This window comes from Brassica napus, chromosome C4 (assembly GCF_020379485.1).
Source record: "Brassica napus cultivar Da-Ae chromosome C4, Da-Ae, whole genome shotgun sequence".
NCBI lineage: Eukaryota > Viridiplantae > Streptophyta > Magnoliopsida > Brassicales > Brassicaceae > Brassica > Brassica napus.
This window is the reverse complement of record NC_063447.1, coordinates 62711792-62737005: the sequence shown is the minus strand read 5'-3', so window position 1 is coordinate 62737005 and position 25214 is coordinate 62711792. Positions and strand designations below refer to the sequence as shown.

The 25214-nt window shown below is 35.7% G+C and overlaps 3 protein-coding genes across 6 annotated transcripts; 1 reads left to right on the top strand and 2 right to left on the bottom strand.

Moving 5' to 3' along the window:
• Positions 1-3064: 3064 nt before the first annotated feature.
• On the bottom strand, positions 3065-7005 carry LOC125585727 (transcription factor MYB12-like). The gene is made up of 3 exons (XM_048755343.1): positions 6366-7005; positions 4755-4884; positions 3065-3983 (listed from the first exon to the last, which is right to left on the bottom strand). The coding sequence occupies exons 1-3, from the start codon at positions 6496-6498 to the stop codon at positions 3131-3133; spliced, it is 1116 nt and encodes a 371-aa protein (XP_048611300.1). The 5' UTR covers positions 6499-7005; the 3' UTR covers positions 3065-3130.
• A 7800-nt stretch (positions 7006-14805) lies between these two features.
• Positions 14806-16369, top strand: LOC106452188. Of its 2 annotated transcripts, none has more exons than XM_048755341.1 (5): positions 14806-14965; positions 15040-15273; positions 15355-15725; positions 15809-15937; positions 16023-16369. In XM_048755341.1, exons 1-5 carry the CDS (start codon positions 14950-14952, stop codon positions 16125-16127), a joined length of 855 nt encoding a protein of 284 aa, XP_048611298.1. In that variant the 5' UTR covers positions 14806-14949; the 3' UTR covers positions 16128-16369. The 2 variants fall into 2 exon arrangements, with proteins under 2 accessions (XP_048611298.1, XP_048611299.1); XM_048755342.1 differs by having other exon boundaries at positions 14809-14956.
• A 54-nt stretch (positions 16370-16423) lies between these two features.
• On the bottom strand, positions 16424-25161 carry LOC106451892 (PH-interacting protein-like). Of its 3 annotated transcripts, none has more exons than XM_013893913.3 (25): positions 24916-25161; positions 24235-24592; positions 23910-24064; positions 23214-23450; positions 22929-23038; positions 22765-22842; positions 22577-22683; positions 22331-22425; positions 22120-22250; positions 21898-22001; positions 21725-21802; positions 21549-21627; positions 21258-21426; positions 20998-21068; positions 20670-20750; positions 20520-20590; positions 20193-20289; positions 20023-20082; positions 19796-19850; positions 19329-19720; positions 18580-19262; positions 17851-18493; positions 17189-17758; positions 17027-17085; positions 16424-16933 (listed from the first exon to the last, which is right to left on the bottom strand). In XM_013893913.3, the coding sequence occupies exons 2-25, from the start codon at positions 24576-24578 to the stop codon at positions 16726-16728; spliced, it is 4677 nt and encodes a 1558-aa protein (XP_013749367.2). In that variant the 5' UTR covers positions 24579-24592; positions 24916-25161; the 3' UTR covers positions 16424-16725. The 3 variants fall into 3 exon arrangements, with proteins under 3 accessions (XP_013749367.2, XP_013749438.2, XP_022550147.2); XM_013893984.3 differs by having other exon boundaries at positions 23214-23438; XM_022694426.2 differs by having other exon boundaries at positions 25024-25135.
• Positions 25162-25214: the final 53 nt, after the last annotated feature.

Sequence of the window (25214 nt, the reverse complement as noted above, 5' to 3'; positions counted from 1 at the left end):
ATTTAATTAATTAATAAGATTAATATATATATATATTGTTTTAAATTAAACTATAAACCTTATAAAATACAATATTTTAGTTTCAAAATTTGCTTTGAACAATTTTTTTGAACGATCATTGACAACTTATTTTTTTTTTAATTATAAATTACTAAAAATATTAATCCCACAATGAAAATTTTGTTATCAGTAATATAAATTTTTTACTAAAAAGATACAAATGATCAAAAAAACTATATGAGTATAAATCAGTATTTAATAGACATTAATATTAAAAATATACTAAAATATATTATCTATGTTAGTATCATTTAAATTTAATAACATATCCTATCAAATAAAAAAAAATTTTGGATTAATACAATTGATTTATATGTTTGCACCAATTTAATTATATTTTTAATAGTTACTGATTTTTAATTATTTAATATATATTTATTATTTTATAATATGTAAAAATATTTAATACATAAAATAATTTATATATATAATGTTGATCCCGCGTAAGGCGCAGATCTTAACCTAGTGTTAAATTTGAACATTTATTTTCGATAGTTAACAAGAGTAATTGAATTCACAAGGGTTATATAGCCGTTCGTTTCTAATTTCCCGTCTTTTAAAGTTGGTTGAAATACATAGTCCACATAAAAATGTACACCTACACTTCGTACTCATTCATTAAATTTCTCGGAAGTGTACCGAGAGAAAATATAAGAGAAATTGAGCTGTATAGCCACATAAAATATCATAATTAACTATCTAACAAAAAAATTTCCCTCCATTATTTATAAAATATATATTATATTACCATTCTTAGTTACCGGTTAATGAAAGAAAAAAATACACTTTTTTTTCTTTGATTATCAACTACTCACCAATCTTCTTCCCTTCTCACCGCCTTACTTTCTGTCACCGTTATGATACGCTATCACTAACTTCACACTGTGCGTTGTATTTATTGTGTCTTTAATCACCATCTCTTTTTCTATCATAATCATTTCCTTTCGTTATTAACCAGATCTGTAATTTTCGATTTTATAGTTTTGCCATTAGATCCTTCAAAACAACCACAATCTTCTTGATACCAGTCTCCACTTCTTTCGCCGTAACCACCACCACTTGTATATACTACAAGTTGCCGGTTGTACTATTCTACTTGAACAATATGTATTATGCTATTTCGTTGTTACTATATTATTTGGATCTGCATATTTTGATATTTGAGTTAGGGTTTATATTTCTTTTTAGGGTTTAGTGATTAGTGTTTTAGGTTTAGTTTGTTGTAGGTTTGGATTGATGTTGGGGTAAGCATTACCTCACTCCCTCCAATCATTAATATTTAAAAATTTAAACAATATGTACTATGCTATTTCGTTTATTACTATTCTATTTTGATAATATTTAATATTATGTACTATGTGCATATTTTGATATTTAGGTTAAGATTTATATTTTCTTCTAAGGTTTAGTGATTAGTGTTTTAGATTTAGTTTTTGAAAGATTTGGGTTGAAGTTGAGTTTAATTTTATTAATTTTGGATATGTATAGTATATAAATATATTTAAATCATTTTATAATTTCATTACCATAGACTATACTATTTAGCATCGTCTATTATATTTATATACTATCACCGTAATCAACGTGGATGCCATAACCAACACTACTCTAATAACATTTTTATTTACTTTTTATTTAAATGACAAATGTTTTTTTAATGTTATTACCGGCAGCTGACTTAAAGAAAAGAAAGAACCGGAAGAAAAAGAATAAAGTGCTATAAGATCTAATAATGTCAAATCATATGCTATATTCTTAATTTTGTCTCCAAAATTGGCTATCTCACCGATAAGCCCAAAATATAATAGCTCCATTTTTTCCTATAACGATGATGATAAGTTATTTTAACCTTACAAGGACTCCCGCCTTTTATTACAAACACATATTTACTACTACAAAATACTCAAACTTAACAGATTTATAGAGTAGTTGAGATTATAAAAAGAGAAGCGAACCTCTCAGGCCCGGTTCCCGATATGCGCCGCTTGGATGGATCTGCTCCGCTCCATCACCACCGTTTAGGTTTCTCCTCTGAAGAAGCTCCCTCCTTGATGTTTCTGATGGTAACTGCTCCTCTCCCGCCACAGTTCAGGCCTCCTCCGGATCCACCACCGTGTAAGTTTTCCCTGCTTGGATCTATCTCTCCCATCGAGCCGCCGGAACCACCAGACCCTCCAGATGCACATGCTCTTCTTTGTTTCCTCATCACGTTCTCCAGTTTATCTCCTCGAGCGTTGGCCCAATCTCTAGATCTGGATTTCCCATTTTCGACATCTGAGTCCAGAAGTGCTCATAATGTTCTTGTAACTTGTCTCTGTTCCATCACTGCCAAGTACGTGGTTGCCGCTAGACTTCCCTCGCCAGAGACACCATTGTTACCTTATACTTCTCTATGCGATAACTCCCATCCAACTATTGGGTCCTTTATGATAGTTGAGTCCATCCTCTACTCTGCTATAGAGTGTTCACTGCCTATTACTTCCTTCTACTCTGTTATAGAGTGCTCGTTGCTTATTACTCCTCTTTACTCTGCTATAGAGTGTTTGCCTACTACTTGCTGGTTTCAGATCTTGATTATCACCACTCTTTTGAAACCAACTTCAACTTCCCTATTACCATGGTTTTTGTATTGTTGCTGCTCATGTGTTGCACGGTCAGACTTTGGATTGGAAGATTACTTTACAGATGATTCGCTCTCTGTACTATTCAAAGGCTCAGCATCTTGGTGTCATAGCGCCCTTGCTATTGTAGCCAGTGTTACGATTGTTAGTCATGCACTAGTTGCACTACCAATCACAAACATTAGATCACTAAGTGTGTTCTTTGTTGCTTATGGCGTCATTCCACTGCTTAAACCTAGTGTTGTCGAGATACGAGGACGTCTCTGCAATGTTAGATGTTTATGTATAATGATTGCTTCTATCTTTGTGTTTCTGCTTGCCTTTTGTTGCAGCAAATTTGTTAGCCAGTATGGCTTTGTTATCATCTTTGTAAACACTTCTTCTGATGGAGATTAGTTATCTATAAAATCTTGTTTGATCAAAAAAAAAAACAGATTTATAGAGTATCTTCAAGACAGAAGCCAAGCGACCAATGCATTTTCCTCGTCATGATCCAACGGTTCTCCAAAATTTTCGCAGTTAGTTTTCCCAACTGTGGCATCATCATCACCGTCCAAAAGCCACGACACCATTGAATCAGAACCCTCTTTCTCACCGCAAAGGCTATTCCTATTACCTTCATGCCAATCTATACACTCGTCCATCGACGGATCGGTAGCTGGATGCTCGTAGTTGATTAACGACTGCACCGATGGACAAGGCTGAAGACAGTCGGGATTCCCTTGGTTAATCGAAGTCTCCGAGAGCCCTCTGGCTACTTCAGAGTCCCCTAAATGACTCAACTCTGCATCACCACCACATGAAGTGAGCACGTTGCATGCATCTGCCTCGTCCAACAAAAGATCCATGATGTTATCATCGAACGACAAAACTAAATTGTCGCCGTTAGTGCTCATGAGATTATTATTATTATTATTGCAACAATCTCCTCCTTCATGATAGGCTCCATAGTAGTCACATGGTCCTAGCTCAGCCTCTGCTCCACTTAACTCCATCATTATTGCTTCTTCTCCCGCCACCTCTTTAACCGCTACGTCGGCTTCTGGCTCCGGCGGTGCAGACGTTCTCTTCGTCTTTCGAGTTTTGGGTTTCATGGCGGATCTGCTGGTTCTCCCTGGTCTACGTTTTGATGGTGGACGCGGTGACGCCGGTGGAACGTTCATGATTACGGCGGAGGCATCGTGAGAGATCGACGGCTTTCTGATGATGAAGTTGTGGAGTTTACGGCGGAGATGAGAGTTCCAATAATTTTTTTTTTCGTTGTCTGTTCGCCCTGGTAGATGACCAGCAATTAGTGACCACCTACATTATTAAATACAAAAGCAATTGTTATTATACCTCTATGTATTACTAATATTTTAGAAAATTAAATATTCCCCCGGGAATAAGGAGAACTTCGTGGCCTGATTGGAATCAATACTCAATAGTCAATAGTAGAGTGGTCAGACCAGTTTGAAGTTGACTTTCTGACCTAACCATGCTTCTAGAACTAGGTTTCTTTATTAATAGCAATGCCAACATATACTAGAAATGAGTCGAATGACTCGAGCAATGTCATTTTAAAAATATTACTTTATCAACTTATAGAATAAATGGAAACACACATAGATTTGTATCACTATCATCGAATTGAAGTTTAATTAATAATGATAGTATCAGTTATCAACTTATCATAATTGATTTTTCTCAACAAAAAAAACTTATCATAATTGATCTTCAATTATATATTTGTATCATATATTGATAAATTAATAGTTTACAATTTTGTGATACTATTTAATCGATGTAACTTAACATATATTTTTGTAGGGAAAGTACATTTAGTTTGTCTCAACTCAAAGATAAAAACTTATGACAGCCAACAACTAAACTAAAAAATTTGTGAAATCATCAAGAGGGAGACCCACGACTAAAAAAACAGTTTCTTTTACCACCGTCTTTTGTAATCTACTGTAAATGTAAATTCCCAACCACAGAAAAATGCTCACAAATAAGTAAACCGACGTGCAATCATGATATTATATGTGCACTGAAGTCAAACCTAAAATGGAAACTATTAAAATAATACAGTACCTATTTCCCAAAGTGGAATGCAAATTAACAACGAGTTCTTCTTCTTCTCGGGTTATGTTTCCACGCTTGAGGTCAGATCTAAGATAATTTATCCATCTCAATCTACAGCTCTTTCCACACCTTTTTAATCCTTTTTAACAAAATAAAATAAAAACAATTAACAAAGTAATAATACATGTCAGATTTAGATATAGCCATATAGCTAAACATCAAAGCTATCCGTCTGTTTGTTTTTAGTACACATTCTTAAAAATATGTTAAGACAGCTCACGAGATTTTTATTTCAGGGAAAGAAATAAGTAATTTATGGGGTCTCACATAAGACTGCTCACGAGATTTTCAGCATTCTGATAATTGTTCTTGTATATCATATGCATACACAACTACAAAAGATCTCAACTACTAATCAATGCAGTGCTTAAGAGCATGATTAATGTGTGTACTTAGGATCATGTTCTTAACAGAATATAGAAACCGTTTCTTAAATTTTAGTTAAAAGTTAAGAAACAGATTTTTATATTCCGCAAAAAATCAATCATAAGAACTCCCATTAATTATGTTCTAAATCGAGTTGGCGATCAAGTCAAAACTAGTCGTGTGATTTTGATCTGATTATTAAAATGATATACAAAAAGACAAAATATAACTACGCATCTATTTGCATTCCTTTTGAACATAGTCCATAAACTATATAACTATATATATATATATATATATATATATATATATTTTTGATCAAATAACTATATATATATATATATATATATATATATATTTTATACTTGAAGCATACACTTTTTTTTTTGGTTAACCGTGGGGATCCGGCAACCGAAGTCAACCGACTAATTCCACGAGGTCCGCAGCAGCCACGTAATTTCCTCCCCATGAATTAGCAGGAAGGGCCCAGGTGACCAACGCGAGTCGAACCTGCAGAAGCGTATTGGATTTTCTTCCTCAACTACCAAAAGCATACACTTGGCAGCACTTTATATACGTACACCCACAAGTCACAAGTCATAAGTCACAACCCACCGTGACTGTGACACTGACAAATAACCAAAAAGATTGAAATGAAATCGAGACGAGATTAGGGTTGAGATTAGACTTTCTAACTTGCTAAATTTTATCCTAAAGAGTGTGATTTGGTACATATATAGAAGAGGAAATGAGAATAAATGAAAAAGTGAAACTGAGTGGAAAATGTAAAAGATAAAAATATGAGAGAGAAAAATATCTAGAGTAAAATCATATATCTCTAGTATAATCAAGAGTAATATTTAGTGTTTTTTTTCCTATTTGTGACAGTACATGGAGTAAATAACAAAAAACTTATGTTCCACTTGATTGGTAACATTTTAGCTCAACCTAGAGTAAATATTGATCTAGAGTAAACTTTTACTCTATTAATACCTTTCAGTCACACCAAAGTATAACTAGACAGATAAACCTCCATAATTCATGAAAGTCACGACAAGAGCCATGATCACTTCTCTTCACTATAGCACAATGTCATAGCTTGACGTTCGTGATAGACTTACATATGCATGATAATATTGTTGTATTTGTAATCTATATATCACTTGATAAGAAAAAATGTGTAAATATTATTACCAGCATTTTTGGGGAGAGATTTCCAAGAGCCTTCACCGTTGGATTGAATATAGCTGGAGAGAATATGGTCTTCCTCCGCCGTCCATCGCCCTCTCTTTATTCCGACCTTCTCGCAACACGGGGCTCTTCCCATTTTCTTCTTCTGTTGTTATATTTTATGGATCTATGATTCTCTCACTGACCACCAAAGTCGAGCAATGGGGAGAGAGAGGGCATGTATGAGTGTACGCCAGTGAGAGGACAAGAAAGAGAAGTAACTGAGTGCCTAGACAACGTAAGGAGAAGAGACTGATTTGGTTATTTATAGCGGAAGATGGAAAATTAATTACAAAGAGGATTAAAGAGCTCGCACGTTCGAGAGGGAGAAAGAGATGATGACACGTGTGTGGTTTATGAAGCGCCACATTTGTATAGGAGAAGACTGAAGTCGTGGCTTATTCACGGTCGAGAGACTCGCGATCGGTCCGTGCAGGCTCGTCGTGGTTCTCTTGGAGCATGATTTTTAGAGTTTTTAAGGTGGGGTTTTTAACGGAATATAAAAATCCGTCTCTTAATTTTTAATTAAAAAGATTAAGAATCAGTTCTTAAAACTCTTATTTAATAGTATGTTCTTACCTTCTTTAGTTAAAAGTTAAAAAACGAATTCTTATATTCCGCTAAAAATCTCATCTTAAAAACCTCCAATAATCATGCTCTTAGGCGCTAATTCTAGTATGTGCTGAGATCATTGACTTTACTTCTCTTTTCGAATTTTGTTTAATTTGTTAAATCAAATATTTTAAGCAAGATAAGATTTTAGTTATTCATGGTCACATTAATACGTAGATCATATAGTAATCGCAAATTATGAATAGTATATAAATACCCGGATCATGGTCCGTTGACCAATGTATTCTTATAGGTCTTCCTCTTGTAGAATCACAACCCGTTAGCTTCTATATGTAGTAGCTGCAAAAAAATGTACGAACTACATATAAGTTATAACAAAGTGATCAAATGTGGTTGGTGTGTTTGATCCTATTTAATCAAACGAGTTAGATAATTAATTGGTTAAACATCTACAACGCAACAACTGCTTAAGTTGTATCGTCGGCCGTATGATTTGGCACTACACATACTGAATTTAGTTTCAACGGAATCTTATGGGAATCACAGGAGATATAAATTTGATAAGTTTCCTTATCAAACACAATACACGAAAAATATGAATTCAACCAGCAAAATAAGTTTCCCATTTACTTCTCATCATACTGTTGGGCCTAATTATTAAGCCTAATGGCTCAAATAATATATGGCAAAATGTGAAAATGAAATGGGCCTATGGGTTCTTACAAAAAGCCTTGTTGGCTTTAATGAAATGAAGTTAACAACATCCCACATTGGTTGGGAGAGTTGATTTTGAGGAATATATATATGTCTTCATGACATGAGAGGTTAAACAGCTCAGAGGAAGAGAGAGCTCCCCACGCGCGCCGCCGCCGCCGTCTGGCTGGGCTGGGCTGGAGTTGGCTTGAGTTGGCTTTGGCCCGATAAGAACTATTCTTTTTGGACCAAGTTAAGCTCAACGTTTTGCCAGTTATTTCGGGAAAAAACAGCATACAATTTTATTTAAAACGACAAGTAGTTTGTCTAAAAAATAAAAAACGTCATGCATGTTATCCTTTCGATTAAAACGAGATAAGAGAGAGTCTTGAGGAAGAAGTTTCGGAACTCAACTTCCCTCGATCTCCGCTAGATTCTCGCCCACGTGCAGCAGCTGTTGCGGGAAGTGGGTCTTCTCCGGCTCTTTAAAATATCGTCTCTCCTCTTCCTTCATTTGAGAATTTTTTTTCCCTGATCGAAATCCAACAGCAAAAAATCCCTCTGCGTAAGTCTATATTGCGAGAGTGATTCGTAGAGTTTATAGTTCGAAAGGGCGATCACGAGTGAGGCGTGATTCGTCTGCCATGGTTGTATCCTGGGACTCTATATTCGTACAGTCCCGTCTCACTAACGGAGCGAATATTTTGAGTTAAGGAAAGAGATCATATCTCGCCTCCATGTCTATTTGCGAATACGGTTTCTTATCGTCCTCGTATTCGTTTTTTTATATATTCGTCTATTTCCTTAACTTCGCTTTTATTATATCGTTTACATCGGTCCGGTTTTCCGGCTTCTACAATCTTAACTCAAAATCGCTTTATGTTTAAAGCTTTAATCGGGTTGATAAACTATTAATAGAAACGGGTTTTGGAACCGTGTTTGCGATTTGCTTTCTAGCATTTCCGCGAAACGTTTTGTTCTTATCTCACAACGATGTTTGCGATTAGCTATACGCTTATCCGCGAAACGTTTCTGCCTAAATGTGTTTGCGATTTGCCTTAGAGCACTTCCGCGAAACGTTTCTGGTTATTTCATTACGCTTTGCGGATTGCTTTCTAGCATTTTCGCAAAACGTTGATACATTCTTCAAACTTTATATACATGAATCGTTTCAGTAACCGTTTTCTTAAGCGAGTTTGTGAAACATTCTAAATCTATAAAAATGGTTTCTGCGAACGCTTTTAAGCGAGTTTGCAAAACATTCTTTCCAGACTTATATCGATATGATTTGGTTCAAATACCAAAAATGAACATCGATTTTAGACTATTATTTTCTTTAAAATAATATGTCATTTGTTGAATGGAGTACTAATCCGTTTTTTCATGTTTTCTCTACAGAAAGTTTCCGGCTTCTACACATACTACATGTTCTCCACATGTCATTATTGGCCATTTTGTACGTATTGCATTGGCACTTCCCTTGGTAGTTATATTGGACAATTTGAGAAAGACCATAGTACGTACACAGTACGCAACTATATATATATGATCACTAGGTTCCATTTCCATATGATGTGTCCAGTGAAGTAATTAATCCAACAACTTCGAGACCATCATTTAAAGGTATTCCTAGCTAATATACAATACGTGTGTTGCAAAAAAAAAAAAAAAAAGCTAATATACAATACGTTCAATTGTCAAAACATCTTCAACCTAAGTAGATGAAACATCACAACGTCCTAGTTTTGGAACCAACTGTTATTTACAAGGGGGTGGATATCAGAGTTAAAAATAAGCATGCAAAACATAAAATTTATGCCAAAACCGCATAAGATTCATAAACGACATCCCCTATATATTAATTGAAGAACATTTGAAAAGATGTAACCTCAATTTTGTATTAGTTAAAATAGGCCCCAATGCATAGGTGGCACTCAATTAGGTAGTCAATTACATTCAATTGAAAAATAAGTAGGTCCACATTCGATTTTTATATGTTGTTAGATACATAAGTTGGTCAAACTATATGATATAATGATATGATATGTTATTTTCTTTCCTTAAATCAAACCTACGGAATTACCATAAATGACTAATATATATATGACAATTAATGATTTTAATAATAAAGATTTGATAACAATTTATATCTCCTCCATCATTTTTTGTTTAATTTTATCTTATTAAAATAAATTAAACAATCAAATTAGCTATAAAAGTAAAATTTAGATTTTTTCGTATATGTTATATTTTGAATTTTTAAAAACGAAAATAAATGACTAAAACTATTAAAATTATTATGTTAAAAATTAATGATCAATGGTTTAACATCCCCATATATTAATTGAGGAACATTTGAAAAGATGTAACCTCAATTTTGAATTAATTAAAATAGGCCCCAATGCATAGGTGACAATCAATTAGGTAGTCAATTACATTCAATTGAAAAATAAGTAGGTCCACATTCGATTTTTATATGTTGTTAGATACATAAGTTGGTCAAACTATATGATATAATGATATGATATGTTATTTTCTTTCCTTAAATCAAATCTACGGAATTACCATAAATGACTAATATATATATGACAATTAATGATTTTAATAATAAAGATTTGATAACAATTTATATCTCCTCCATCATTTTTTGTTTAATTTTATATTATTAAAATAAATTAAACAATCAAATTAGCTATAAAAGTAAAATTTAGATTTTTTCGTATATGTTATATTTTGAATTTTTAAAAACGACAATAAATGACTAAAACTATTAAAATTATTATGTTAAAAATTAATGATCAATGGTTTAACATTTTTATTATAAGAAGATACACATGATTTTAAAACCATATGAGTAAAAAATATCATTTAATAATAAAATAAATATATATATATAGATTAAACACTATATACCATAGGATTACATAAATATTTTAATATTAAAAGTTTCAATGAATTTTCAAGAACATTTATAAATTATAAACTTATTAAATATTTCAGATTGAAAATTTTGTTATCGATGATTTAAATATTTTGTTATAAAATGATATGAATGATCATAGAACCGTATGATTATAAATTCTTATTTAATAAATAACTATATAAAATATACTATTCTTAGAAAAATAGGTTGGTCCATCTTAACTTGTATTACACTTTTTATTAAACTAACTATCGAATTGATAAATAACGTACCAAAAAATGTTTTGCACTTTCCTTAAATAAAAACTACGAAATTACCTAATATGATTAACATATATGTGAAAATTAATTATTATGAATAATAAATATTTGATAACAATTTTTGTATCTTAGTTCTTTTTAAAATTTTTATATTATTAAAAGATATTAAAAATCACATTAAATATATAATAAAAAACATTTATATTTTTTTATATGTTATATTTTGAATTTTTTAAAACGTCTATAAATTATTAGAAATTTGAAGATCACCACTCTTAAAATTTTGTGATCAATAGATTATTTTTTTGTCATAATAAGTTACAAATGATCATAAAATTGTATTAATATGAACTTTTATTTAATATTATAAGAAGATACACATGATTTTAAAACCATATGAGTAAAAAATATCATTTAATAATAAAACATATATATATATATATAGATTAAACTATATACCATAAGATTACATAAATATTTTAATATTAAAACTTTCAATGAATTTTCAAAAACATTTATAAATTATAAACTTATTAAAGATTTCACATTGAAACTTTTGTTATCGATGATTTAAATATTCAGTTATAAAACGATATGAATGATCATAGAAGTGTATGATTATAAATTCTCATTTAATAAATGACTATATAAAATATACTATTCTTAAAAAAAATAGGTTGGTCCATCTTAACTTACATTATATTTTTTATTAAACTAACTATCGAATATTCAAATTGATAAATAATCTACCAAATATTGTTTTTGCACTTTCCTTAATTAGAAGCTACGAAATTACCTAATATGATTAACGTATATATGAAAATTAATTATTATGAATAATAAATATTTGATAACAATTTTGGTATCTTAGTTATTTTTTTAATTTTATATTATTAAAATATATTAAAAAAATCACATTAAATATATAATAAAAACATTTATATTTTTTCTTATATGTTATATTTTGAATTTTTCAAAACGTCTATATATTATTAAAAATTTGAAGATTCTCACTCTGAAAATTTTGTGATCAATAGATTATTTTTTTTGTTATAATAAGTTACAAATGATCATAAAATATAACGCATATGAATTTTTATTTAATAAATATTCAAACTAAATAATATATATATATATATATATATATATATATATATATATATATATATATATATATACTAATGATTTAAAGCAACAAGATTGGCTAATCAATTTAGTTGTCCAGTTGAAATCTTTCAAAAGTATGTGAAAGACTAAAGTCAAAGTAAATATGGATTTAGAATAGTAGTTATATTTTACTAACCAAAATACGGAAAAAAAACCGAACCGAATCGAAACCAACCCGATATCTGGATTGAACACTCCTAATCCAAATGAAACCAAACTATTGTTTCATTCTCCAAAATATAATAAAAATAATAACTTAATTCCGCACAAGGCGCGGATCTTATCCTAGTTGTTTGTATTCGCTGATTTGGTAGAAAATGAACCGGAATTGGATGGTTGAACCCAGCCCGGGTTAGTAGATTCCCAACAGCCGCGAGATCTCCTTGGTACGCATTGGAATTTACCGGTTTCGGTTGAGTATTCTCGGTTATCTTAGTTTTTTTCCACTGCTTTTAGTTTAGTGAACCCGGTTATCTTAACCAAACCGGATTTATCAACCGGTTTGCGTTCTTCAGTGTTTCTACATGTTCGCCCGATCTCTAACCGAATCGACGTCGTCCTGATAGGTGAACTCAAACCGAAAGACGAGGCTCGATCAGACACAGCAAGAGATGAGCTCGATCCAGCTCCGATCAAACCGTAGTAATCAACATTCCCAGTTTCTCCGTTATATAGCCCATGAAATGAGATAGGAAATAATTCTGAAAGGTTAAAGCGATAAATAATAAATGGTTGTTTTTGGGTAGGTGCAAAGGGGGACGGGAGTGTGGTGGGACCTCAACACATGTCCGGCTCCGGCTGGTGTTGAGCCTCGTGCGTGTATAGAATCTGCGTTGAACAAGGAGATGGGTTATCGTTCTCAAGTCCACATCTATGCCATCGTCAACCTGGAAGAATACTTGTTACTCACGCCCCCTGCGGTAAAAAAAATCCTCTATCAATTTGTTTACTCTTTTAAGTGTGTTTAAAGAGAGTCTCATCCCTAATTTCTTTCTTTCAAGGTGGGAACACGACTTATTTTCTTTATTGCTCGAATGGTCTGAGCATGACCCACCTCCGGCTACCCTCATGCTGATATCTACTAGTCATACGATGGTTGATCCTTATCTTATGTTCAAACGTAAGGATACATAATAGATTTACTAGTAAACCAATGGTTTCAATCATAAAGCCAAGAGATGTGAAAGAAACTAGAAATTCTGATTTGATCATTTGTTATTACCATTGATTCTTCATCTCCTTCACCTAACCGTAGAGCCAGATCACACATCGCTTGTGTTGTGGACTCTACTTTCATTGGCTTACCATACGATAATCTGTGCTTCTGAAAATCAGTAAAGAAGCTGTCAATAACATCAAAAATCTTTTTACACTGTAAGGAACAAAAACAAACGAGAAAAAAAAAAACCTCACTTGAGTCTCAACTCTTTCATGCTCGACAAGATCAAGTGCATCAGCAATTATACCACTAATGGCACAACCAATATGGTCATCAATTTCCATAATCTTCTCCACACTGCTCGGCTCCTAAAAAAATAAAATAAATAGTATTAACTTTGAGGAGAAACAAAGATTCAATGTAAACAGCCAAACCAGTCAACACGAGGTGATAAACTTGTTTTACATAAACTGATCTTGTTCTCAATACGATTCAGTGTAAGTAGTTTTAACATAGACTGAGATACCTTAAAACATAGAATGCTTATACTTCATCTTATCTAATGCAGCAACACCAGAGATGCAATTCACTAAATCAAAGAGAATTGATCAAACGAGAAGTTTAAGAAACAAAGAGATCAAAGGTAAGAAGCAAACCAGTAAAGGCGAGGTGAATCGCTTCTCAACAGCAAGCACAACTCCCTCTTTTGTCTTTACTCCAATCGCAGTAAAACCAAGACTCATCAGAGACAATTCAACCAAAATATCTGCAACTGCTTCCGCTTGACGGTTCCGCCTATTTTTCCATTTTCTAACCATTTTGTTTTTGTTGGTGAAGGGCATAGTTAACACGCAGCGCCAATTTTTTTTTTGCTTAAAAACCGCTGATGTACTGACTGACAGGCTGCAATTTGTAGAATCGCAACCTGTAAGGTCAACACAAATATCTATATCAGGCACACCATGCGTAATGAACACAATCTGCATCCCCTTCCTTCTCAGATTCTCAATGTGGCCGTAATATCCTTTATCACCTGACAATAAAACAAAACGTTCTTCATAGTGTCTCTGATCCATTTTTGTATAAAGGCTCAGCAGACAGTCACCTATGGAGACATCTGCAACTTGAAGTTCACGATATTTTGTTCCTGAACGGAAGGGAATTTCTGCATCTGAATCATAAACCTTATGGTAAACAATTTCAGCTTGATTCTGTAGTGTTCTGGACTCCCAACAAAGATATAGAATTTTGGCGGCTTGAAGGTTGTCAAAGTACTAGTCTGCTCTATGGCCTCGCTAATACGACGAATAGCTTATTCAGTAGACAATTCTCCCTTGATTGGATTATTCTCATAAATATTAAAATTTTCAAAATAAAATAAGATTATTTTGATCAATTTATTTTTGTGATAAGAACTTAAAAATGGATATTTAAGTAAATTGCCCATAGTTTTTTGGGTTTTAATTATAGCAGATCTAGTTTTTAGTACAATCAAGTTTTTGTAAAAATACAAGGAAAACTAATAATTCCTTTTATAAAAATCTAGTAACTTATATAAATAGGCCATAAGTTTTTATCTCATGGGCTATGTATAAAAACTCATGGTTTAGGGTTTCCTGCATTTTTTGTGCATACGCCATATAAATAGGCCATAAGTTTTGTGCATTCTGAAAGGTCGTCGTCGTCTAAATAAATAGATCTCTCGCTCGGGAAAAAGTTGCAGGAAACCCTAAACCGATCCCAAATTCGTTGCGGCTGAGATATCGATTCGATATGGCAGGAGGAGGAGGTGGGTAGTTTTGGATTTCGATTACTTTTTTGTAGATTAAAGCGGATATTAATGGTGATTGATTTATGTGGTAGGTGATGCGGCGTTACAAAGGCGGACGGGAGTGTGGTGGGACCTGAACACGTGTCCGGTTCCCGATGGTTTTGACCCTCGTCGTGTGCGTGGGTGCATAGAATCAGCGGTGCACAAGCAGATGGGTCATCGTTCTAAAGTCGTCATCTATGCCATGGGCAACCTAGAATACATCTCTAGTGACCTCTTGGAAGAGATAGCTTACTCTGGAATCGTTCTTGTCCACGCTCCCTGCGGTATTAAAATCCTCTCCTCTCTGGAATAATAATAATTATTATTATATCGATTTGTCAGAGAGTAATATCTTTTATTTCTAGGTGGGAACGACTTCAGAAAGTTACTGGGCGAATGGTCTCAGCTTAACCCATCATCTCCGGCTTATACTGTCATGCTCATATCCTGCAATTATACGATGGTTGATCCTTATCTTTTTCGGCCTACTCGATTCACTGCTTTTTGTCTATATCCAAAAGATAGCCGGCCAGTTACCCTTGACCAGCAGCCAGTAGCTCAGAATGTTTTTGTGGGAGAGTTTGTCTGGGAAACTTTATTGAATGACAACATCACATGTGAGATGATGACCGTGAATGAAGATGAACCTCTCTGCATTTGCGACATATGCGATGACACTTTCGAAATATGTGCCCAATTCATCACTCATCTCAAGAGTGAAGAACACATAAAGGAGGTAAGCGAGCGAGCCTCCTCCTCTTCAGCTTTTGTATCATTGTCATGTAACCTCTGTGTGTGTGTGTGTGTGTGTGTGTGCAGTTGTCTGATATAGTGCCTAGAGACTCCTGGTACGGTAAGCCTATGCATTTTTGCCATGTTTGCAATTATCCCGGCTACGACGAATATAACATGCTCCTCCATAACCAAAGTGAAGATCATCATCGCAAGGTAAAGCATCCTTGCCTCTTTGCTCCTCTGACCAACTCTTCTGTATCAATAAAATTTGATCCCGTTTTGGTTTGTTTTCAAGCAGAAGAATCTGGCTGAGAAAATGGCTCAAGAAGAGGATTGCGAGAGCAGGAAGAGAAATCCACAAGTAGATCTCTTTTACGAGAGAAACAAGAAGCAATCTCTTTGAACGAGGCAAACAAGCTAGAGCGTGTGCATGCCCCATGGGGTCTGTGTTAAGTTTACTTTTGTCGATTAATTAAAATGAAACTCTCAAAGGGGGATTGATGATGATTGTGTTCTTGGCGAAAATTATGCGAGTGTGAGAGACAAGCCTTTACCTTTTTATCTCTTTAGGAAACTGTAGGGGAAGGAAACCAAGAAACTGTTATTGTGTCTCATATGGACTAAACATATTTTTGGCCATCTCTACTGACTGAGTTGCAAAACTCACTACTTTTTAAACGGAACTGCTTACATCACTAGTTAACAAAAGAAAAAAACAATGTCGCTTCTTTTAATGGGCACAAATAAAACCAGACTTGTTATGTCACTCCTGTGACAAAAGAGTGCATTTCTATTACATACATGTTAGTCTCGTGGAACTAAAGCTGCCCCGATCTATAGCATAAACCTTGTGCCGGGTGTGTGTGACTCACTCACCCAAACGTTTCTTTTGTTCCCTAAAGTGACAACTCTTACATTTTCTTCGCTATATATAATTCTTATAGAAAAAAATGGCCACAGCCTAAAGGAGGAGTTTAGAAAACAAACGTACTATATCATCATCAACAACTATGTGAAACCTTTCTCAACGTTTTTGTGATTTTATCTCGGAGCCGCTTTATCTTAGAACGCATATGTGAGTTTGTACCAAAATAAGATTCAGCGTTTGACAGCATTGCATCCACGTCGTGCTTAAACGACCCCATACTTCTGTAGTACCGATTCTCTACTCTCTGGTGAATCAGCTCTGGGTATAAAGGAACTGGGAACCTGCAAAAAGGATTTTAAATGTAACGAAGCTGAGTTACATATAAGGGAATCATATTTAAAGAGAGTCAGATTGCAGCAGAGAGCAAAGCGTACCTATTGCAGAAATCCATCTTTTGAGCAGCTTCGTTTAGCTTTTGGATTCCATAACTATCCTGAAGAATAATATTATAGTAACAGAAAAAAAGTAACGGTTATTAGGCAAGCAAAGATAAAAAAAGGTAGAGAAATGACCGGGAGAGAAGACAAAAAAAAAACCTGATGCTTGCTGATTGACTTCACTAGTCCAGCAAATAAAGAAAGTAGTTTCTCTCTTGGCTCTTCGTCCATGGTAGAGTTTTCCCAAGGAAACTGGGGATTGTCAAACTCCCAGGGGCTGTGGAGATTCGTGTCCCCAGTTTCATAGACAACTTTGTATCTCTCCCATGGACTGTCTGGGAAGTTAGGGGACTTAACCTGTGAAGACTCGATCCTTCCATCCCACCAAGCACCGCCTTCACTGGACTCGTTTCTCCACCACACACGGCATTCATCCCCGACTTCCCAGTTTGTTTTCATTGCAGCATCGTATCGAGTCTTCTCCACAATAAAATCCGGAAAATTAATGAGGTCAGGCAGTGTTAGTTGGAACTCTTTCCGAGAGGCATGCGATGAAGAAGAATCCAGAACCCTGAGAGTCATTTTGCAGCAGCTCTCGCCAGAACCAGGATATGTATCGTAGTTGAGTTTCTCGACTTTACAAAACTCTACCGCTCCTAGGTTTCGTGGAAGGTACCTTGATCGGTCGCTGTCATTTAATTCTCTACTTTCAAGGAACTCTTTATGTCCCTGAGAAACGACAACCAGAGAAAGCTGTCATTTAATTCTCTTGATCTAAGTAATTAATACATGAAACTACCAGCCAAAAGAAAAGGACATACCTGCTTGAAGTAAACAACTTCATCCCCTAGCTGGGGTATATAGCGGCAGCTTTCCTCGTGTTCTGACAACATCAACCATGAGACTTTCCTTGACACATTATTCAACCTTATCCCAGTATTAAGACTTTGTTTGCTGGTACTTGCAGACCGGGACCTTGAAGTAGAAGGCCATTCTTCAAGTGAGGCACCATCATACACGCTTGTGGAAGGAATTTCTTGTTTCTTTACTTTATCTATTGATGCAGAGCCTGACCTCAAACGTAATACACTGTTTCTTGCACTAGAGTGACTTGAAGTGGCCTTCAGTCTCATAGATCTCTTCCTACGTATCACATCGGCTGTAGCTTCTCCAAACTCAGCGTTGTGAGCAGGAGAGTTTCTAACATTATCTCTCACAGGTTCAGAATCCATAACAGGATTCATGGAAGAGGGAGCTATGGATGCAAGACCTTCTCCACCATCTCCAAAATCATCTGCTACCTCATCAGGCTCTATTTTTAGAGGACTGCTGGGGTGCCGAAGCTTTAATCTCAGTCGTCGAACTTTCTTTGGAATAATCTCCTCGGCTTCCGTGGAAGTATCTACATCACAATGTCTTCGCTGAACAGAGAATGGTTCAACAATTGACAAATCATCATCATCCCTGCAAGAGAGAATACAAGGAATTAGATAGTGGGAATTTTATATGAGCATAGATTTTCTTAGTAATCATAACCAGATTTCCCGTACCCATTAGATGTTTGAGCTTCTACAATGTTCTCAGACTCGGTTAATTTGGTGGATTCACAAAGAGGAATCTCTTCCCTCCACTTGCACATATTCTGGTCCTGATCTGAAGATTTAATCAAATGATTATTGGCCTTTTCTCTCTGTGGCGTACTCATAGAATGGGGCATATCCTGACACCATGACGCACCTTTTGCATCTACAGAACTTGACCCAGCTTCTCTAGAGTATATACCAATTACTTTGTGATTATCCTCCAAAGATTTCGAAGAAACATGCTCCAAATCAGCTTGACTCATTACACCTCTCTTGCTTTCCACAGACTCTGTTGGCTTCTTAACCGAGATCTTTACAATCAATCTTTTCTTTTGTTTGTCATTTGAAAGAGATTCCAGCTTCTGAGATGGCTTCTCCAACTGTTGCAAAGGTGATGCGCTTCTATCAGAGTCACTACTGGATGAATCATCAGCTTCATCCGAAGAGCTTCCAGAAATCTTTGAAAGCAAGGACCGAGCATTTTGCGCGGCTGCTCTTTGCGGTCGTGATTCCTTGACATCAGAATATCTTCTTTTTGAAGCCTTCACGCCAATTCTTCGGTTTTTGATTCTCTTTTTTCCAAATTCGGAGCTATCAACCTCATCCAAAATCCTCTTATCACGCCTTCCAGATGAAGTAGCCACATCAGCCTGAGAAAACGGGAGTTAGTCAATAGATAACAAATAACAAAATCGCATGAGATGAACAAAACATACTCTAGGATGTTGTCTTCGTCTTTTCCGATTATAACTATTTTCGTAAATATTTTCAACGTCACTGTCCTCGGAACTGCACTCAAGCTCATTTGAAGAGTTGGAACATGGGCTTGCCTTAGCTCCATCAGAGGAAACTTCAGCATTGTACTCCGAATCATTGTCATCACTCAGAACTTCATGTTCTGGTTCCCAGTACATAGCATCTATAAACTCAGGCAGTGGCTCGATCAATCTATCCAGATCTGCCAAAGGAGGCATAATATAGTCTTGACCTAGACTAAAATCAGGGCCAACAGAAAACTTAATCGAGGAAGGACGCCATTCGACTCCTAATGCACCCAGTCTGCGTTGCTGAAACATTGTCTGGTCAGGTTCTGGATACGGAATCATACCTGAAAGTTGAATATGTGCCATGAATAACCAATATCTTGCATAACTGACATAAATATAAGCTTTTGGATACAAACTTGAATCACAAAGAAGATCTTGAAGGTTCCTCCGATGGGGAAGAAGCTGAGTCTCCTGCACCATGGAAATTATAGCTTCAAATTTAGTCGACAATGAAACTGCAAGGATATCTCCGCCTTTTTTAATTCGAAAATACATAAAAGTGTGCATGGTTCGGTGAGCCCTCTTAAAAAGAACGCAACAATAACTAGAAACAAAACAGGAGATACAAGTATTTGAAACCAACCTGATCAAGAACATGTCCATTGGTATCTCGAATAAGAGGACGGTAATCACCAAGGAAGAACTTACACAAGACAAGACAAGACAAAGGATCAAAAAGCAATAGAGAATCACTAGAAACTGCAGCCATATATAACAAAATGATTATGCATTTGGGATGCAAAATATACTAACCTGGTCGTATTTAGCAGCTTTTTGAGACTCTCCTTGTCCCGTGTTTAGAAAATATATCTGGCCAACTTCATCAGAAAGCACAATAGATGTCCCATCTCTACACAGTGCCAAGGACAAAAACATCATAAGTAATTGATTCCATACACTTCACTCGACTAAATAAATTTGTTACAAACAGATGTCTTGCTAAAAGAAATATGAATATTGTATATCACACTGGAAATGCATAACATGACTATTTCCTCTAGTTTCAGACTCAAGAGTCGAATGCATGTGGTAACAGATAATATTGAAGATCTTATTCTGCATGTTCCATCAGTCACTTACTGTGAAAACTTTCCATCAACCAACTTAAATCGCCCGATATCGTATACTTTGATTGGTATACCCTCCCATATCTAGAAAAAAAATATCGGAGGTAAGTGATGCTACTAGTAAGATCAAGGACTATTCTTTGCAAAAAAAAACGAAACTCACATCCCAGATGATTGTTTTCCCATCATAGCCGGCGCTCATAGCAATCCGTGGATTGAAAGGGTGGACATCCAAGACATAGGACTACCAAAAGGACATAAGTAAGACAGATCATATACCATATCAGTAATTCCCAAAGCAAGTTGGGGGCTAAACTGAAAACTTGAAGATCAACGCAATCGAAAGAATGGACATTCGGAGAAGTTCAACATCAAATGAGAACTACAATAAACTACAGTGAAGCATACAATTTTTTAAAAATAAAAACTAACATACATCTGGCCCCAACTAAGATATCAGGATAAGAATTAGAAATTTATGTGACTATTACCGATTCACTGTGACCTGTTAAACAATGCACTAAGCTACCATCAGCAGCATTCCAAACACAAATCCTGCAATCTGAATAGACACCAACACGTTAATGGAAACAGAAAACCGTAGTAAGTTCACGTAACACAAACAGGTGGCCCGAAAACACCGCTTTTAGGTGCTTTGTATTTAACTAATCAACTGAAACAAAGTGAGACCGGGAGAAATTCATCAAAACTGAGAATCCATGCATTATAATATTTCCTCAATGATACTTACCCATGATAGCGGCAAGTACGAAACGATTATCCAGGCTCCATATAATCATATTGACACCCCGTGGTGTTGGAAGAAGCCTCTGGCGTGGCCCTCCTCGAGGAGGTTGTGGAGGAAGTGGAGGAGGTGGAACCTTCAAATGATATCCTTTCGTCCAGCGTCCAGATTTCCCCTGAAAATGTAACATAGAGGAGGTTGTGGAAACAGACGATGGAGGAAACTGATGATAGGATCACAAATATGCTGTCATGTGAAAAGCACCATTTCATTCCGCCATAGATTGAAAAAACTTACATGGAATTTACGTGATCTTGGTGTCCATATAATTGCACTACCATCACGAGAGCAGGTTACTATGTTGTCATGACAAAACCTAGTTAATGAAACGTATTAAACCTTAACCAGATCCAAAGTAAAAATAGAAGGACGATAGTGCAATGACTATAGGTCCAACACAATGAGAAACAAACCAGGAATTCTTAAACTTTGGGTAACTATCTTCCCTCAGAGTCTCAGTTGTAGAAGATCTTGGAGCCACAGCACAGCCACTACAGAAAAAACACCCTTTTAGATTTTTTTTTCTTGTTTTCTAACCAACAAAATGCATATTTTAAGAAAGGCACCATGATCACTGGAAAAATACCTAAACTGCACATAGTTGACATCATTCTCATGGCCACGTAGAACATCCAGCTCATGAGTCGGCTGTTCAGCATCATCCAAGTTAGATTTTGAGGCACTCCAAACCTGCAAGATTATGGAAATACTGACAATCAGGACTAACAAGCAAACTAAAACCAAATACCACCTCCACAGTTTCCACATCACGAAGGAGGATAACTGTAGTTAGAAATTTAACACAGACCCTCGCATTGCTGTCAGAGCTACCCGTGACGAAAATGGTTCCATTCGCATTGTACGCACAACATAGTATTTGATGACTCTTTGATGCATTGCTTGTAGATGCCGCGTTAGAAGATGGAAAATTGCTTTTTCCTAAGAGAAACTTCCAATGAAGTCTATAACCGAACATTTTATAACATTGAACAAAACATAATAGTGTACGACCTCCTTACCAGTGCCAGCATCCAACGGATTTGGAACATAGATTCGAGGAAGCCACTGAGAGTACCTAGCATCCCAGATCCGACAGGTTCCATCATCTGATGACCTACAGAGATAAGAAAAGCACAAATAACTGATTACCAATGTACGAAGCAGTATGAAACATTCAAACTAAACATCCAGGGGGTGGTCTTGAACAGATAAAAAGAAGTTCGAAAGGAACTAGTTAAAATATAAACATATTAAACAGAACTCACGATAAAAGTTGGTAAACCGACGCCTGTCTGGGACTGAATGCAATCGCAGTAACAGCTCCAGTATGTCCCCGCAATACAGAAATTGGCATTCCATCAGGCAACCTCCACTGTCAAAAAAGCAATAATATCTAACTGACAAATGAATAAAAACTGTGTAGACATTATAGACTGGAAAATTGTATTCTTACAACTCGAATCACAAAATCGTTTGACGCTGATGCAACCAAAGCATTGTTTGAACTAACGGCCAAGTCTGTAATGTCACCCTACAGGAAATATGCATAGGCGATAATTAATTTTTATATACTGGTCAATAATTCTTGTCTTAAAACAATGGAAAACAATGGCTCACTTCGTGGCCGCGGCAGCTAGCCAAGCAAAGCGCAGTTTCCATTGACCAAATTTTGACAAGCCGGTCATCGGAACCAGTGATAACATATCTTCCAGAACGATCAAATATAGCTGTGCAATAAGGAAAAAAAGCCATAGTGTTATCGTTCTACCCAACAAAAACATTCTATAAAAATAAATGGTGCTCCTACGATGGACATACTGCATTGTGACTTCCAGATACTATAACAAGATTGGTATAAATTTCAAGGTTGCACAAGTAACAAAACAAAATATGAAATCATACCGCAGTAAACAGCATTACGATGTCCTCTGAGCTTCTTTATATTTTGCATCTTCTGAACCATTGTTGATGGTTTTGCAATTGCATGACATGCTGAAATAATGGACGGAGCACGGTGGTGTTTTCTGAAACCTCCTCCAATTTCTCTAAGACTTAGGCCACGCACTTGATCGGCGTGCATATGCGGCCAACGTAAGTATGATGCAACATGGCTAGCTTTTTGAGACTCTGTAATTTTATCTTCACAAAGAAAAAATAAGGATTAGAAAATCAATGGCCTAGTGTAAGAACTGGAGAGGTTAAAGAGGCTTTCCAAGTTAAAACATTCCTGACGAGAGACTTAATCTCTCCTGCATGAGCTACTTCAGCAAAAATCAAACTATAAGTCATGTTACCTAGGAAAGACTATCAAAACCAGAAGAAAAAAGTTCTAATATCCCCAATCCTAGAGCCACTACTAAGTTTTATGCATTTATGAAATTCTTTCCAAGTCCCAGAAACAAAGACACGATCCATTCTACAAACAAAGTGAGACCGGAATAAAATCAACTGAATAGCATGAAAAAAAAAAAAAAAAATCCTGTTTTCCATACATCATGTGGACAAAGAACCATGCTTTTGATTGTTTATTCTTAATTTAATGGATAAGCATATCAAATCCAGACAAAAAAGGGTAGAAGGATAGGAGTTACTACTTACGATCGACAAGTGAAAAGGAGCCAGATCCCAATAGCGTAGGAACATCAGCAGCATTGAGAGTATTTCCTTCAACTCTCAGGTGTGAAGGAAAAGGTGGGTTTAAAATGAGTTGTTTGAGAAGCTTCACCAAGTGATCCTTTTCAATATGGGGATACCTGCCCGGAAAACAAACATGATGACAGACAGAAGTGATGGAAGGACAAAATACAGCATGCAATATTCTAATGGACCACACACATGTTACATGATGACAAATAGCAGAACATTTCAAAAAGGTATGGCAAGGCAGTATATGAGTAAAAGAAGAAGAAGAAAACTAACTAACCTCTCTACTAAGTTATCATAACTCAAAGGGAGCGAGATGCCATCATCATCATCAACGTCAGCACGGGCAGTGCAAGTGCCACTTCTTGACCACCAGGAGTGATATCTACGTGGCAAAAGCCCCTTTTCCAAAATTTCATCTCTCAGATGCCCAAAGGTTCGATCGCAGGGGCCGTTGGAAAGAAAATGCAGTATAAGGAAATAGACTTCCCTAAGGTCCATATCTACATCGGCTGGCGAAGAATGGCAAGCAAGTCTATCCTGTCGCTGAAGAGGAGGAACATTTGCTGGAACAGAACTGGAAGTGTCCAAACAAGGAGTAGATGATTTGTGAATCCAATCCATGTTAACTCGTGGTCCTGTGGAGGAGGAGGACACACAACTTCGTCAAATAAAAGATAACTGGAGCATGCACAACAGTAAATATAACTAACTAACTAACTAACTAACTCTTTTCAATTGAGGAGATGATGATCAATAATAATATACTGAGAAATTAACCCTGAACAAGAGAGAGAGATTTCCCTAACCCAGCGAGGAGAGAAAGTTGGATCGAAGATAATTTACTCGCTCCCCTTTGATGTATTCTATTCTCTATCACTAATCTCGATTCGCGAATCAAAATCCCTAAGATCGAAAGCACAAATTCGCATTTGGCAGCTAAAAAAGAATAATAACTAACCTCGTACAAGCTAGGGTTTAGTTATGTCGAGCTACCCTCCCACGAGTTGCTAGAGATATGAATCTCGATTTGAATCACGAAAAGCCAGAGAGATGATTCCGATCGTACCGAAAACGAGGGAGACGAGAAGCAACAACGTTACATTCTACGAATCGTCTGCGTCTCCTCCTGGTACGGCATCGCCAGGTCTAAGCGAACCAAGGAAGAAAGGCAGTGAACCCTTTTTTTTTTTTTACTGGGTGATGCAAATTTGGGAAAATACAATTTTTATGACTTTTTTTAATAAAGAGGAAAAAGAA